Source organism: Archocentrus centrarchus, chromosome 9, assembly GCF_007364275.1.
Source record: "Archocentrus centrarchus isolate MPI-CPG fArcCen1 chromosome 9, fArcCen1, whole genome shotgun sequence".
NCBI lineage: Eukaryota > Metazoa > Chordata > Actinopteri > Cichliformes > Cichlidae > Archocentrus > Archocentrus centrarchus.
Window position 1 is genome coordinate 780,644 of NC_044354.1, and position 15,790 is coordinate 796,433.

The 15,790-nt window shown below is 42.1% G+C and overlaps 1 protein-coding gene across 1 annotated transcript in view; it reads right to left on the reverse strand.

Annotated features, from left to right (window-relative positions):
* Nucleotides 1–138: 138 nt before the first annotated feature.
* Nucleotides 139–15,790, reverse strand: part of srrm4 (serine/arginine repetitive matrix 4) — a 62,820-nt gene continuing 47,168 nt past the window's right edge. Inside the window, exons 7-13 of the mRNA XM_030738123.1 lie at nt 10,994–11,077; nt 10,150–10,315; nt 5,768–6,090; nt 5,394–5,588; nt 5,197–5,292; nt 4,928–5,083; nt 139–3,156 (exon numbers count right to left, since the gene is read on the reverse strand). Coding sequence (XP_030593983.1) covers nt 2,892–3,156; nt 4,928–5,083; nt 5,197–5,292; nt 5,394–5,588; nt 5,768–6,090; nt 10,150–10,315; nt 10,994–11,077 — 1,285 coding nt within the window. The 3' untranslated portion in view covers nt 139–2,891. The remainder of the gene's footprint in view (nt 3,157–4,927; nt 5,084–5,196; nt 5,293–5,393; nt 5,589–5,767; nt 6,091–10,149; nt 10,316–10,993; nt 11,078–15,790) is intronic.

Sequence of the window (15,790 nt, forward strand, 5' to 3'; positions counted from 1 at the left end):
CTGTAAACCGACCTGTGCACAAAACAAGACTGCAATCATCATCATTCAGAACATCATTTTATATAGCTTCCTGAACACACAGTGAAAAGGAAATTTCATGGGGTCATAGCGGGGGGGGGGGGGGGGGGGGGGGGGGTCAATCTCAAGGTGACATTACAATGTGGAGTTCACACTGACGCAAGATAAAACCTGACAGTATGAAAAATATGCTTTTGCAATATGCTCGTTCATGTGGAAAACGGGGAGGAAATGCATCATTTTACACCAACATTGAATCACTATTGCTATATGAGCTTGTTATTGGAAAATTGAAAACAGCAAAGGGCATGATCAAAGTGACCTTAAGCACGAGGACAGCTAGAGTCTGATGACTGATGGTCTTCTTCATCCATAACATCCAAAGAGTCACACCCTCTGTATAATTATACAATGCAGATGCATATTTACACCACATATTGAAAATAATTTTGCACAAGAACTGATGTAAACTTTACACTGAGAAATGGGGAGGGGAGGAGCATCGCCCTGGGTGCTCATCAAAAATAAAGAAATAAATAAAATCTGTCAACTTGACTGCACAAATCTTCCCATGGCTCCTAGTCAACACTGGTTGTCACGAGTCATCATCAGTTTATAGTTTATGAATGAGTCCTGTGCCAAGTTCCTTCCTCTTCCTGCCTCATATTTCCTTCATTCCTCCAATTTAGATGACATTCAGGGAAATAAGCTGAGAGTACTGAGTGCATAGAGAGCAGTCTGTCAGGCCTGGAGCTGTTAGGCAGACAGGATGATGGATTTGAAATGATCGAGAAATATAACTCTTAATTATAAGCCAAGATTCAAACTATGGAGTTGGATCAGCCTCGAAATTAACTTTGAAGAAATAGTTTGATGTTTTATGCAGTGCAAAGGCCAAATGAGAACATACCACACTCATGTCTGGTTAGCAGGAAACAGCCATCTGGTTCTAGCCAAAGGTGACACATTCCACCTTCTGCAATCTTTAACGCCCACTCATGAACAGTTTTCTTTATTTCTGCGGTTTCCTTTGGGTGCGCAGCTTTATTTGAGGCAGGCCGCAGACTCGGGATCAGCCACAACGAGCAGCAAGTGAGCTGATCTCTGTGCCAGCCCGCATCGGAATTGTGGGACTAATAAAGGTATTCGTAGATTTCAATTAGCTCGTGTTACATAAAGCATGCTCTTTAAGTTCAGTCTGTCTGCAGTTGTTGAACACCTGCAAGCCGCTTTGCAACCCACCTCCACCCCCGCTCCTCCTTAATCTGCATCAGCTCTGATACCTGCACCGTTCTGTGCTCGGGTCTCGCCGCTGCTCTCGCCGCTTCCAGGAGGAGCAGTGAGTTTTCATAACAGCGACTTGCTCCCAAATATAAATTACTGCAGATGGAAATATCAATTTTCTTTTGACTGTCCGAGCTTCATTAGTTTTAAAAATGACATTTATATACTTATAAATGTAAGTTGTTAATCAGCAGACTTCCAGCATGGTGGAAGGTTTGATAGCTTTAGCTGGAGCTTTGCTGGTTGTTCTTCTGTCGTGTTTTATTAGTTTTAAGCAGCCTTGAGTGGTGTTGATGTTTAAATGTATCTGCTGACAAAGAAATCCGAGGAGCACATTTTACAAAAATGTCAAACTGTGCTTTAAAAAAAAAAACAAATGAAAGTTTTAGACATCGAGGATAATTTTCTGCAATTTTTCATCCAGTCTGTGTTGAACAATGTTTATGAGCCGGATTCTAACTTACAACAAAAGAATTTACAGCCGTGCCATAAAAACTACAAACTGACAGTGTTGCATAGAAAGACTGAGAGTTACAATGAACCAATAAATATTAAATAAGTAATAAATATGTAATAGTGCTGCACAATTCAAAACTTGACCTCCTGTTGAGCAACAACATGTCTGTGGGTTTGATTCCAGCGGTGTGGTAAATGCATTCAAATAAAGTTTGGCTTTTTTTTTTCTGTGCCCAAGACTAAAAACAAAACTCTCAAATAAACTAAAATCAGACGGCGTTTCCTACATGAAGACTTCAGACTGCCGAAAATGTTCATTTAAAGGTTCTTTAAAACATCCTTTTCTCAGAATAAGTCCATCAGATGTTTCATCCAAAGAATCCTCCTCCGCCCCCTTTTGTCGATCGCTCTCTGTTATACTTCACGAGCTGACATTTCAATTGTTTTCCACTTGATCAGAGGATAAATTAATTTGACATTTGAGCAGGCAGGCAGTTTGCTGGCTGTCAGGAGGGGGAAGCATGTTTGTCCTCCACCTTGTGAAGTGCTGAGATCAGAGCGACAAACCTTCCCTTTATTCCTGATAACGATCCCGGTGAAATCATCTGGAAGTGGATCAAACTGCTCACGTTACCTCCATGATTCATTTCCTGGACATACTGTAAGTTCGTTAGTCATCTGTTAACCTGGTGCTCTTGCATAACATACATAACATAAACATATGTTGCAACCAAAATGGGAATGAAGTCATTTCTGTGCTTTCTGAACCCATCATTAAGCTGCATCATGTGCCAGTTATGGAAAACACATCAGACTGTTAAAGAATAAATTAAAGTGAACGCACAGAAGTCTGGAAAGAAATATATCGAACAGGGACGTTAGTGGAGTAAACTCAGGAATAATGTTTCTTATATGCAGTTTCTATTGTAAATATCTAAGAGATGAACAGTCTCAGGCCATCGTGATTGCAGATGAAGGATGCAGAACAAAGAAACAAAGACATTCAGTCTCTTTAGGTGTCCGAGGGCAGAGTGAGCAGGACTGCCTCGGTGAAAGCTTCGGTCGAGTCCACTGACATCCACATTCCTAACAGGAACCACGACTGCAGAGTCTCCCGATGTTCTCTGAGAAACCTAACGTCTGCTTTTGTTGCGTTTGTTCAATGAACCGCGACTGCGGCTGCGACTGCGGCTGCCAAAGATTGAGTTCCACGACGAGCTGCGGCTGTAGCTCCTGTAGGAGGAGTAGCTGTGGCTCTGGCTCCTGCTGCGGCTGAGGCTGTACAGCGGGCTGCGGCTGCGACTGTGGGTGAAGAGGCTGCTCCAGGATGACACGCTGCTGCAGCGGCTGCTAGAGGAAGGGCTAGGTCGGAAGTAAGGGATGGGTCGCTTCCTGGCACTGAAGAGAGCCAAAAAAAAGAAGGGATGTCAAACACGTGATATGCACAGTTTCCTGAACCCCAAAGATTATTTTTACATGAAAAGTGCTTCAGATGGATTTGTCTGGTCCGAAAGAGGCAGGTTTTAGGGATGAACCCACCGAGAACTACTACCCACTGGACAAAAAGGGCTTGTATCCGGAATGATCCAGCAGTATACAACTTTATGGATCTGCCACGTATCCAGAATGTTTCCAGAGAGAATACAGGAAGATCTGAGCTGTCACAGATGTTTACATGGATATTATCCAGATATTTAACAGATGTTTATTCAAAGTTTGGATTTTTCAGGGTCCAATCTTGGCTGTTTACAGAGAAATCTCCCAAACGGATCTGTCAAAGATCCGATGCGCATAATTCGGGATACTGTCCGTACCTGTGAAGGATACAGAGGTATCACTACCTCGGATAGTACCGTATTTTAGGGCTTTTATTCCAGTGACCGTACTCTAGGTCCCCTCAGCTATACAGATCAACTCATCATCTTTCAGCTCACTGTTCTAGCACTGCAACGGTTTTACTATTTTAATCCATTTAGCTTTTTTTTTCTTTTTAGAATTCAAAATGCAAACAGACATTGTTACCACATGAATTTGCATTCATAAAAATTCCAAATCAATGGTGACACTACTCTGTTTAATCTTCCAACATTTCATCTGCTGCCTCTACTGGCCAAACACAGTCACTGCAGGCTGAAATTCTGTACATTTTTGCTTAAAATGTAAATAACATCGATAGGTGACGTGTTTAAGGTCAGCAGGATGCCTGAAAAACAGGATCTCACGATCTTCATCCCTGCTTCTTGACTACAACTGAATTTATTCCCAGTATTCACCCTCAGATAATGGAGAAATCTGACTTCTCACTGTGTTCATGTGTTACTCATGCGTGGGCTAGCCGAGGCTTGAGACCCTAATTTAAAGGGAAGCCTGTTTACTTTATTCATAATTTAAAAACAAACAAACATTCATTTGTAGTGGCAGCCCACCGCATGCCTTCACTTACACTTGTTCACCCTGAAGTCTCTGCACCCACTTCACTTTAACGTGGGGTACGCTGTAAAAACAAGACTCAGTCCTCACATCCACACTTTGTTAACCATAACAGCTGAGCCTCACTAGCTTCTGCAAAGGCATACTTTTAAATATGTAATAAAATCCACAGACTCATTCCCTGCAGGGGGGCAAAGCCTCCAAAATATCCACAGACCTCAGTTAACGCATCCCTGCAGCATTAACCTTATACAATGTAACTATATTAAACAGGAGATTGCAATCTTTATGAGATTTTAGTGATATTAATAAGTTCAACTTCAAAACAATGAAACAATAACTCAATAAATGTTTAAATTAAAACCTCCTGGTAAGTTGTAATCTTCCTGTGGTTGCTGTGTGTTCTGTTCTGTATTTTCTGATTTATATAGATACATTTATATTATATTTTTATCACTGTCTTCATCAAATAAAAGTAATAGTCGACTTCCTTCTAAATTTCAGACCTCCTTCCTTCGCCATCTGTTTCTTCAGCCCCTGTGGTTGCTCCTGATCCAACACTTGTCTCATCCTCGGGCTAAATGCCATTTCAAGGTACAAAGCTCATCAACACGGGTGAAAGATTTCAGGTTGGGGACGCGTCCAACTGAGGAGGTGGGGGGGCAGGACCGACGGTGCGTTTTTGCTGCCTTCAGGCGTAAAACTGTAGCTATAAATAAGCGGGCCAGTAGAGCCGTACCTTGTGATTCGCCGTGCTTCCAGATGGCTCGGAGAGTCTCTCCTCCTCTTCTTCATAGGAGAGTAGGATTTGCGTCTTCGCTTCTTCGCACTAACCTTATGCGTATGCTTCATCTCTGCGTCTCTGGAGCTGGCTGTTCTTTTCCTGTCTCGTAGTCTGGGAAGCAGACATAACATTGTGAAAATGCAGCGAATGAGAATGTCAGTATATGTTTATTCCCATGCATTAACGAGTCCTAATTAGCAGTTGAAGCATTTAGTAAAGTTCACCTGTCAGGACTGTATCTGGAGTAGCTTCCTCTGGAGCTCAGGCTGGCAACACTTCGCCTCAGATCAGCTGAATTACTCAGTGAGCGTGAATATGAGCTGCAGGGAGAAAATCAGATCATTAGGGTGGCATAAACATTTCTGCAAAGCAAAATATATACATTTAAATACACACATAAGTAAATACATAAAAGTAGTACCTGCAAGATGACAGGGAAGGGCTTCGAGAGTAGCGTCCAGAGTATCTGGAACTCCCCGATGATCTGCTCCTGCTCCTGCTGCGGGAGGACCGGGTTTTCGGTCGCCCTTGAGACAGCTCGCCCCTCCTCTCGGAGCAGCCGGCCGCCTTTGGGGATCTCACAACTTCTAGCCGACACCCCAAGGTTATCTGCTCTCTTCAAAGGACATACATTAAGATGTTTCACACTGCGTGAAGAAAGCAGCACTGCATTCGGGATCGTTTTAAAATCAATGTTTCCCTTGGTTCTCCAGTCATCACAGTAATATTTCAGAGAAAAAAACAGCAGCTAAACAAGCTTGCATTCATTCACATGGATGATGAACAAAATATTACCTCTTTCCATTTCCACTGAAAAACGTTGCAGACAAGCCATCCTCCCCGTAAGGTCTGCACAGGGAAGCATAGCTGGTCACAGAGTTTCCTGAATCAGAGACACTGTCTCTGTCAGCAAACTTTAGCTTCCCCGGCGAGGCCGCACGACGACACCTGCTGCTCTTGTCAAGAGCGACACCCCCCTGAGAAACACCGGTTTTGCTCGATGGCGGCGAAGACGTGTCATTCCCAGAATCGTAATCGTGCGGACCTACAGTCTGACTCGTTAAATGCTGAGACACGTTCCCATGTAAGATCTCGCTTCCAGGTTTGGACGACAAAGTCTGCAGAGAGACAAACAGGCTGCAGCTTAGAACCAGGCGTGAGCTGACGCGTGGATCCTGCTACCTGCTTTGATGCACTGTGAATATTCTAGCACAAAGGCACATATTCCCTCGAAAACACAGTGAGGAGATTTCTTTGTTTCTTTGGACAGAAAGCTTTGAAAGATAAAGACATGCAAATTTGAAGCATGCGATTAACCTCAAAAGAAAGTCTGAACTCAACTAGTCAATGAAATCAACAAGAAAACAGATTTTAAGGAAAGTCTAAACTGAAACAAGTATATGAAAAGAAGAACAGAAAAGAGAAAGTACGTGTGAAAGGATCTACTGGCTCTAATTCGAGTAAAGAGAAAAGAGTAAATAATAGACCCCATCGAAAAGCCTCATTTAAAGAACATTGAACAAACATCACAAAAATGGGTTTTATGTAGAAATGAAAAGGATTGCAGACAAAGAGAGATCCCATCAGTCTAACTAAGAAAGTCCTCAGAGTGGGACAGAAGACTGTGCTCTTTCTCCTGTAAGAAGTAAATAATTAGCCTGCAGCGACCTACAAGTAAACCCCTAAATCTGCTGATAACATCGACTTACCAATCAAGATTTCCTCCTTAAGTAGGTAAGGTGTAAAAAAAAGGGAAGAGCGGGCAACATAAGTGCATCATTAGAGTCGTAAATGGCAAGAAAAAGACATTAACCCTCTCCTGAAAACCCAGAGCCACTGGCATTTTTTTTCTTTCCTCAGTGGTGCAATGGTTAAAGTTTTGGGGAGCGAGAACATTTACGTCTGTGCTCATCTGACCTCTGAACACTCAATTCAGAACGTTTTTTTTTCTTAATTTTCCTTTTAAATTGCAAAATGTCCACAGCAGGAAAAGAAAGCAGTGACCTTTTAAAAGTGATTTTTAACTAAACTTTGATTCTGATTCCAAAACACGGCTGATCCAGAATCTGCTTCTCCCAAAGCGTTCCCATTATCACGGCTGCAGTCAGCACAGCGCAGCGACCCTGAGGGAAATTTAAGCAGATCTTTGTGCATCTAACATCCTCTTTAGCAGTCGCCACAATCTGTGCATACTCACTTACAGAAATACATATTAAAATAAACACATTATTCAATGTCACCTCAGCATATTCTGACTTCAGATCAACATTTAATCTCACACTTTTCTGCTTCTTTGGTGCTTTTTTTTCAGGCTGTTGCCTCAAACACACTGCACAAATATAACCAACTCACCATATGAACATATGGTGACATATTTTACAATCAACCACACTCATTTTTTTTAGTCCACTCATACCTACCTTTCCCTTTATGGATTGCTTTTTTGGGGAAGAAATATTAAACAAAAATCATGCTGCATTACCTTTTGGATTATGTGCCTTTATTCACCGGATCAAACCCCACAAATAAACCCTATACAGACACCCCACCCCCACCCCCACCCCCAGCAACCAACTGTGAAGTCCTCCTGAAAGACTGTGGGAAATTGAATGCCAGGCATAATTCGATATATGGATTAATTTATTGAATTTCAATTAAAACCCTGTGGTGTTTAATTAAAAACATCCGTCTGTGCAATTAGCATAATTTAATGATTGCTGGAGAGAAGTTAAATATATTTTATGCTCCAATACACAGGAGACAAAGGGGTTTTAGGACATAGCTGCATGTTTGAGGCTCTGGGAAAAAAAACAAAAAAACAGGAAACTCGACCTCCAAGAAAGAGCCGAACTCTGAAATCCAAAATCTGCCGGTCTCACTTTAAGGATGTGTTTGTGTTGGTCTGATCCTGGAGCCACTGAGATGGTCTGCAGGAAGTATGCCATAAAACAGGTGCAGGGCTGAGGGGGCTAATTAATCTGAAACTCCTGGAAAAATGCTCAGAGTACTGAGAGTTCATAGGTCAAATCATAAACACATACCTGCACCTGAATCTTCTTCGACCCTTAAAAAAGGTCATCCAAGTACAGACAAACCAATCTGATTTAAGATATTTATGTCTTCTGATTTCTTTGTTGGTTCTTTGGTCCAAAGGGCCAGATCCAGTCATTATTGATTTGATTATTATTCACCTTCATCTCTGAGATCAGCCACCTTCCATATCAGGGTTCTAGCCAGCGTTTGATCGCCCGGCGCTGCGCCATGCGATCAGGTGCACACCGCACACTCCACCCTGTCCCCGATACCAGACTTTCAACAGAGAAACATGGTCGAGATGACAGAACCAGCAGTGGCCCCCCCAGGTCATTTGAGTTTGAGACCCCTGGACTAGAGGGATCCACACGCTCTATCTAAGTCACATGGTCCAATCAGATTCAGGTGCCTCCAATGACCCGTAGGACCAACCAGTATCACAGAATATTACATACATATTATCCAACTGTTCAGTCACTGAATTAGCAAGCTGGCATGGCATCTAGTGTTTAGCATTAGCATGCTAATTAGCATTAGCAAGCTAGTGCTAATTAGCCCCCACCCCCTAACGCACACACGCACCGGGCTGAAATTCTTTTCTGACTAGAACCCTGATATTGATGATGTGATCAGAAAAGTTTGAGTTGTGCACAATCCCTATATTGAATGTCAATACAGGAAGCAGAGTGGCCCTATAACAAGTGAGTTTTGTCCCATCTCACGCTGTCTGTAGCTTTAAGTGCTAAATCAAAGAAGCTGCAGTCTCATCCATTTTTGATGCCATTACAGAAAGAACTGCATGCTGCTGTGAGACAACAATTTAAGGCCATGCCAGTAACAAAAATCACATCATTATTATTATCATCCTGTGCAGCGTGTCACGGCTCTCAGTTTCCAATGAAAAAGTGAAAACACGCAGCTTTAAGGGATAAGACTGGCTATTTTTTTTTTCCATCACTGAATTTAGTACAATTGTCAGTTATCAAGGTTCAGCCCATTCTTAATCCCAGGCCACCAAAACACGGCACTTTTATCAAAGCTGCCGGCGTCTCACAGATACACAAAAGGTGTCCTCTGGCGTTATGGTAATACTGAGACGGGTCTCTCACTCCCACCTTATCTATGAATGCTTGCAAAGGACCTCTCAGCATTACATTTAAATGCAGTAATTGCTATTTTTCAGTTTGCAGAGAATATTTCCACTCAAACCACAGTCCTTCCTCAATTAAACCGATTAATTTTGTAGCCTAAATCTACCCAGAGTATGCACCTACCCAGAGAGAAAACCCAAAAAGTAAAATGTCAGTGAAAACAAATTTATTCAGTGAGTGAAAACCATGCAGATCACAGCGTAAGCATAACCCTCCCAAAGAGGACATGAACTGCAGTCCCCCGGCTGACCATCTCATGACTCACTCCACTACTAAAAGAGGGCTCTGGGTATCTAATATGGCCACAGTTCATGCATCACCGGCACCGAACACCAGGAGAGTCTGACAGCCCAGGACTGGGACGTTTGCGATGCTCCTTTTCTGAATATGCAGTTTTTATCAATATAAACCTGAGACTGAAAAGTATCTGTTTACTGATGCAGAGGGTAAGAGGAATTACCACTTACAGTGTCTGATATTTATGCTAGCACACTGATTGTAGCATGATTTCTTAACAGAAGGCGAAATAAGCCTTAAAATACCCGAATCCCACTGTTTATCCAACATGTTTATCCAGCAGGAATGTGGGGAGCCTCTTCTACCCATTCTCCATAATCACGTTAGTTATTAACGCAGGGAAATAAAAGCTGATAAAAATAAAGTGCTTAATAAAATGCTTAAAAATAAAGAACCTATAAAATGAACTGAGATTCAGGCCGTGGGCAGTTTTTTAATTTTGTAACTGTTTACCTCCTGGAGGACAGTGAAGCGCTTTAAGCCGTATCAAATATGTTTCAGCTGAATATTAATGGCATGATATTGTTTCAATGGCCCTTGTAAAAATACTTTTAGTATTGAAAATAAATTGCCAAACACGGCCGCCTCACTGCACTGTAGGAATTTCATGCTGCCTGAAAATAAGCTGTTTGACATTAACTGAGAAAATGGAACTGAACCAGCGGAAGCACCGTGAGAGTCCTGAAGAGTACTTACGGTGCCAGTCGAGAGGATGGAGCGATATTTTGGAGCCATTTTACACACTGATTTGGTTGTGGGTCTCCACTTCATGTCTGTGTAGCTGAGCGCTGCGCTGGTTTCCTCTCCTGCAGCTGCCAGGTTTCCAAACGCTTGATGAACTACAGATTTTTGCAGATGGTGTCTGTGGGAAAATGACAGAGACGTTTGGCTTCCATTAGGGCCAATTCTGCACTTCAGAAAATGGCATAAAAAGTGGCACTAATGCAAATTTGAAGGCTGAAAAATATCAAATTTTATTTTGTTGCTGTTTTTCTGCTGTAATCACAGGTTTAATTGGATGAAAATGCAGGAAGAATATATGATACAGCTACATATTTCTGTTTTTTTGAGTAAGTAATCTGGACATTTTGAATTCTGGACTTTGATTTGACTTCAAACCTCTCAGGGATAAAGGTTCACTCACTGAATATTATGTGTGTTTATGACTTTACATATTATGCATTCAGCCGTGATAAATGACCGTTCATGGATTAATTAATACCAGAAACTATCGAGTTATTCCTCTGGCTCCTAGACATCCTTATGCTGTCAACCCGGTGTGAACCATAGAAGACATCTTTCATAGTATCACACAGCCAATATTTTTTCTATACGTCATTATAATTGAGTGTATTGATCTCTGGAGAGCATTTGCAGCCATTTTCTGTGCAGCTGTGATAAGGGCTGGTTGAGCCTGTCTGAGGAAGTCACCTCCACCTTATCAGTCATCTCCGTGGTGTGACCAAGAACTCAGCACACACCTCGGACTGATAAGATAAACCGAGGGAGCCGGCTGGGGGTGGGGGTGGGGGGTGCCTACCTGTCCTCTGTTGAAGACTGGCAGGAAGAACTCTCTGACTCTGACCTCCGGTAACGTCGTCTCCGACGTGAGCGAGTCCGAGAACTGAAGGAGAGCAGAGGGAAAACGTGGATAAGGAGCTAAAAATAGGATTCATTTTTTTAGCAAACAGTAGCAAAGTTTAATCCACTAATCATGCAAATATCAGGCACAAATTCTATCGAAACACGTTTCTATTGTTCGGTGTCGTCAAAAAGTGTTGGCAGCATGGATTTGTGGTCTAAAGCACCAGTGTTGATAAAAATCAATCTGATCTGCTTTGGGTAGAAATCATGTTCATGAAGGATTCTGGTCATTTCTAGCATCAGATAAATAATCTGTGACTCTACTAATGCAGCTTTGCATAATTCACAGATCAAAATAATCTCTGTCTTCTTGTGCTTGGCTTTGGTTTAGTAGCTATGTTAACTAACATCATGTCTGTGTAGGCTCTCAGTGATCCAGGTCACAGTATCTCCGGAGCTTTTTGTTTCACCTCACATCCCAAAGTCTTCTTCAGTTCTCAAACCAAAAGGTGGAGACACCCAGGTACAGTGCCTTGCGAAAGTATTCGGCCCCCTTGAACTTTTCAACCGTTTGCCACATTTCAGGCTTCAAACATAAAGATATAAAATTTTAATTTTTTGTGAAGAATCAACAACAAGTGGGACACAATCGTGAAGTGGAATGAAATTTACTGGATGTGTCAAACTTTTTTAACAAATAAAAAACTGAAAAGTGGGGCGTGCAATATTATTCGGCCCCCTTGCGTTAATACTTTGTAGCGCCACCTTTTGCTGCAGTTACAGCTGCAAGTCTCTTGGGGTATGTCTCTATCAGTTCTGCACATGGAGAGACTGAAATTCTTGCCCATTCTTCCTTGCAAAACAGCTCGAGCTCAGTGAGGTTGGATGGAGAGCGTTTGTGAACAGCAGTCTTCAGCTCTTTCCACAGATTCTCGATTGGATTCAGGTCTGGACTTTGACTTGGCCGTTCCAACACCTGGATACGTTTATTTGTGAACCGTTCCATTGTAGATTTGGCTTTATGTTTTGGATCATTGTCTTGTTGGAAGATAAATCTCCGTCCCAGTCTCAGGTCTCTTGCAGACTCCAACAGGTTTTCTTCCAGAATGGTCCTGTATTTGGCCCCATCCATCTTCCCATCAATTTTGACCATCTTCCCTGTCCCTGCTGACAAAAAGCAGGCCCAAACCATGATGCTGCCACCACCGTGTTTGACAGTGGGGACGGTGCATTCAGGGTGATGAGCTGTGTTGCTTTTACGCCAAACATATCGTTTTGCATTGTGGCCAAACAGTTCGATTTTGGTTTTATCTGACCAGAGCACCTTCTTCCACATGTTTGGTGTGTGTCCCAGGTGGCTTGTGGCAAACTTTAAACGAGACTTTTTATGGATATCTTTGAGAAATGGCTTTCTTCTTCACAAAAAATTAAAATTTTATATCTTTATGTTTGAAGCCTGAAATGTGGCAAAAGGTTGAAAACTTCAAGGGGGCCAAATACTTTCTCAAGGCACTGTATTCAAACCCTGGCGGGGGCGTAGTCCCCTGGAGGTGGTGCCTGGGCCTCTCCACCTTTTGGTTTGAGAACTGAAGAAGACTTTGGGATGAGCGGTGAAACGTCTTCAAGAAACAAGCTCCAGCTAACATAATCTTGATTACAGACTTACCCCTACTGATACACGTTCAACCGTCGGGTAGTTTGGTGCTCTGTGCTCAAAACAATCAAGCTAACAGTAACTTTGTGTGTTAAATGATGTCGAAAATGTTACAACTACTTACAAGCTTGGTGGCTGTCAGCAGCCAGATCAACATCTAAACATGTTGTTAATAAATTAGGTTTACATGGCAGGCTAATAATGAGAAAAATAAATGTAAAAAAATGCTTTATAACCACGATTCTGCGACATAAAAGCAATAAAGAGTGAATGGCGCCATTGGACAAGCGATCAAAAATTATTGCACAATTATAACAAATAAAATGTTGCATTTGTTCCACATTTGAGCATTGTTGATATCATGTAATTACAAATGAAAATAAAATGTATTTAAACATTGGTCCAGTCATTTCCTGACTGCTATTTTTTATTGATTGTTAGCATTTATCATTGTTTCATCACCAATAGGAGCCTCACCCAGAGACTCCAAATGAAAGCTTTTAGCTATATCTGGTACAATCTATGAACTGTGCATATATAAAGCAAATAAACAAATACTTAAAAAAAACATTTATATTTAAAAGTGTTGCATATTACACAACTTTAACTCATCAGCCGTAACACTGTTTTACGTTATTATGAAGCAATAAATTCTTGTAGTATCAGAACTTTTGTGTATTTTTGTGCATTATGACGACATGTTATTGCTATGATCAGGGAACAGAGTGACGTCACTCCTACAAAGCTGAGCAGCACAAGAAACACAAGCTGTTATACAAGCTCTTTGTTTCTGAGGCGAAACTGAATTTCTCTTCTGTGCGTGCATATGTATGTAAAGACAACAGTTACAGTAAACTGAAAACCTTAACAGGTTTATTAATACTGTCTTAGGACCCTTTGTTTCCTCTCCCAAAGTCTGGCTAACTCGGAGTGCAGCGGAGTTTGAGAGAATATCCTGAGGTCACAGTTTCCAGAGTTAATGTTCATACTGCAGGACCGCTCTATGTCCTCCTCCACTATTAAAGCAAATCCACTCTAACATTTTAAACTGCTCATCTTTACAGCAAAAATAAACATATTTGGAGCCTGGTCTAAAAACATTTTTTGGTCTCTATCCCTTAGTTCCCTCTTCATGATAAATATGAATTAATGCATGTGATAACGGTGATTTTTTTTTTAACAGAATTCGGGTTGCTACCATGGATCACCTGCCTCCTCCTATCCCAGCATGCTCCTCTGTCACACCAACCCTCTGCATGTCCTTCTCTACATGCATGAATCTTCTCTGTGTTCTTCCTCTTTGCCTCCTGCCCTGCAGCTCCATCTTCACATCCTTTCAGGTCTGCCACCTCCTGCTCCACCTCCTGTCTTTGTGTCATTGCATCACAGCAGGTCTCATTACATCTTCTAAATCTTCCCTTTCACCTTCGTGCTACCCTTCTGTCACTCATCTGCACTTTGAATAATGCATAATTAAGTGCACGGCCACCGTTCAGTTGCACTAAAAGACACTCCGTTTTTGTGTTTGTACTGCAGTAGGTATTTAACTTGTTTTACAGGCCCAGTGAGGCTCTGCCACATATAGATTTAACTGTCACATTCTGTTTGCCCATTTATCTGCCATTCAGCTAAGGCAAAAAATGACCATATTAATACAAGAAAACTATGTCAAAACCACAATAGTCCACTTACGATTCCACATGCTGTCACATGTTGACATGTTGAACAGTCAGTTGGCAGCAGCTTCAGTTTCTCGTCTTCACCCACCTTTGAAACACGCTTAGTTAAATAGCAAATGCAAAGAAGTGTCTGCTGAACACCAGCAAACCGAACGTTGTTCACGCAGCAGAATTAGATTCCCATTTAACCCTTTAACAGCGGCGATCCGCGCCGATGCACCTGTTACTGCGATCAGCTGATTAAGGATATAGATCACTTCATCAAAAATCTAAAATACTCCTGCAGCCACAGATTCCCTCACTGGCCACTTTATTAGGTGTTATAGTAACGGGTTCGACCCCCTTTTGCCTTCATTAAATTCCTTAATTCTTCATGGCATGGATTCAATGAGGTGCTGGAAACACTCAGAGATTTTGGCGTCACTCAGTTGCTGCAGATTTGTTTGTTGCACATCTGTGATGCAAATCCTGCTTCACCACATCTCAAAGGTGAGGTGCTGCGCTGGGTCGAGATCTGCTGACAGCGGAGGCTATTTGAATACAACAAACTTATTTTCATGACCAAGAAACCAGTTTGAGATGATTTGAGTTTATTGTACATGGCGCATTATTCTGCTGGAAGGACCCATCAGCAGATGGGCACACTGTGGTCATAAAGGCATGGACAGCAACAAGGAAGCCTCCTCATGTAGTATGTGGTGTTTAAATGATGCTCGGTTGGTGCAAAGCCAAGAACATATCCCCCACACCAACCTGAACACTGATCCGAGGCACGATGGAGCCATGCTTTCATGTTGTTTACACCGAATCCAGAGCCTACCATCCAAACGCTGGAGCAGAACGCAGGACTCATCAGACCAGACGAGGTTCTTTCAGTCTTCTGGTGTCTGATGTTGGGGAGGCCATTCAAACTGTAGCCTCCTGTTAGCTGACAGGATGGCAGCCAGTGTGGCATCAACATCAACGAGGCATTTTTACCCAGAGGACCGTTCTCCGTAAACCTCAGAGATGGTGGTTTGGCAAATAGCAGCCCATCTGGCATCAGCAACCAGAGTCACTTAAATCAGCGTTCTTCCTCATTCTGACGCTTGGCATCGGCGAGTTGTGATGACCTGTGTCTGCACGCAGCCGATCAGGTGTGCCTAATAAAGTAACTGCTTTTATAACTTTAGGGTTCAATATTTCACACCATTAGCTTATATTTCTATACTCTGAATGACATAAGAGAATGACAAAGTCCTGAAAGAGTGGAGTGATCTGAATAAAAGGAAAGAGAATAAAGAGTTGTAGTCAGCTGGAAAGCAACGGTTTCCAGTAGAGCCAGCAGCTACTGAACACGGCTCTGTGCTTACGAACAACAACGCGCTCATCCAAAGTCAAATTATCAAATGTTGCAAGATCACAGCATGAAATTGGTTTC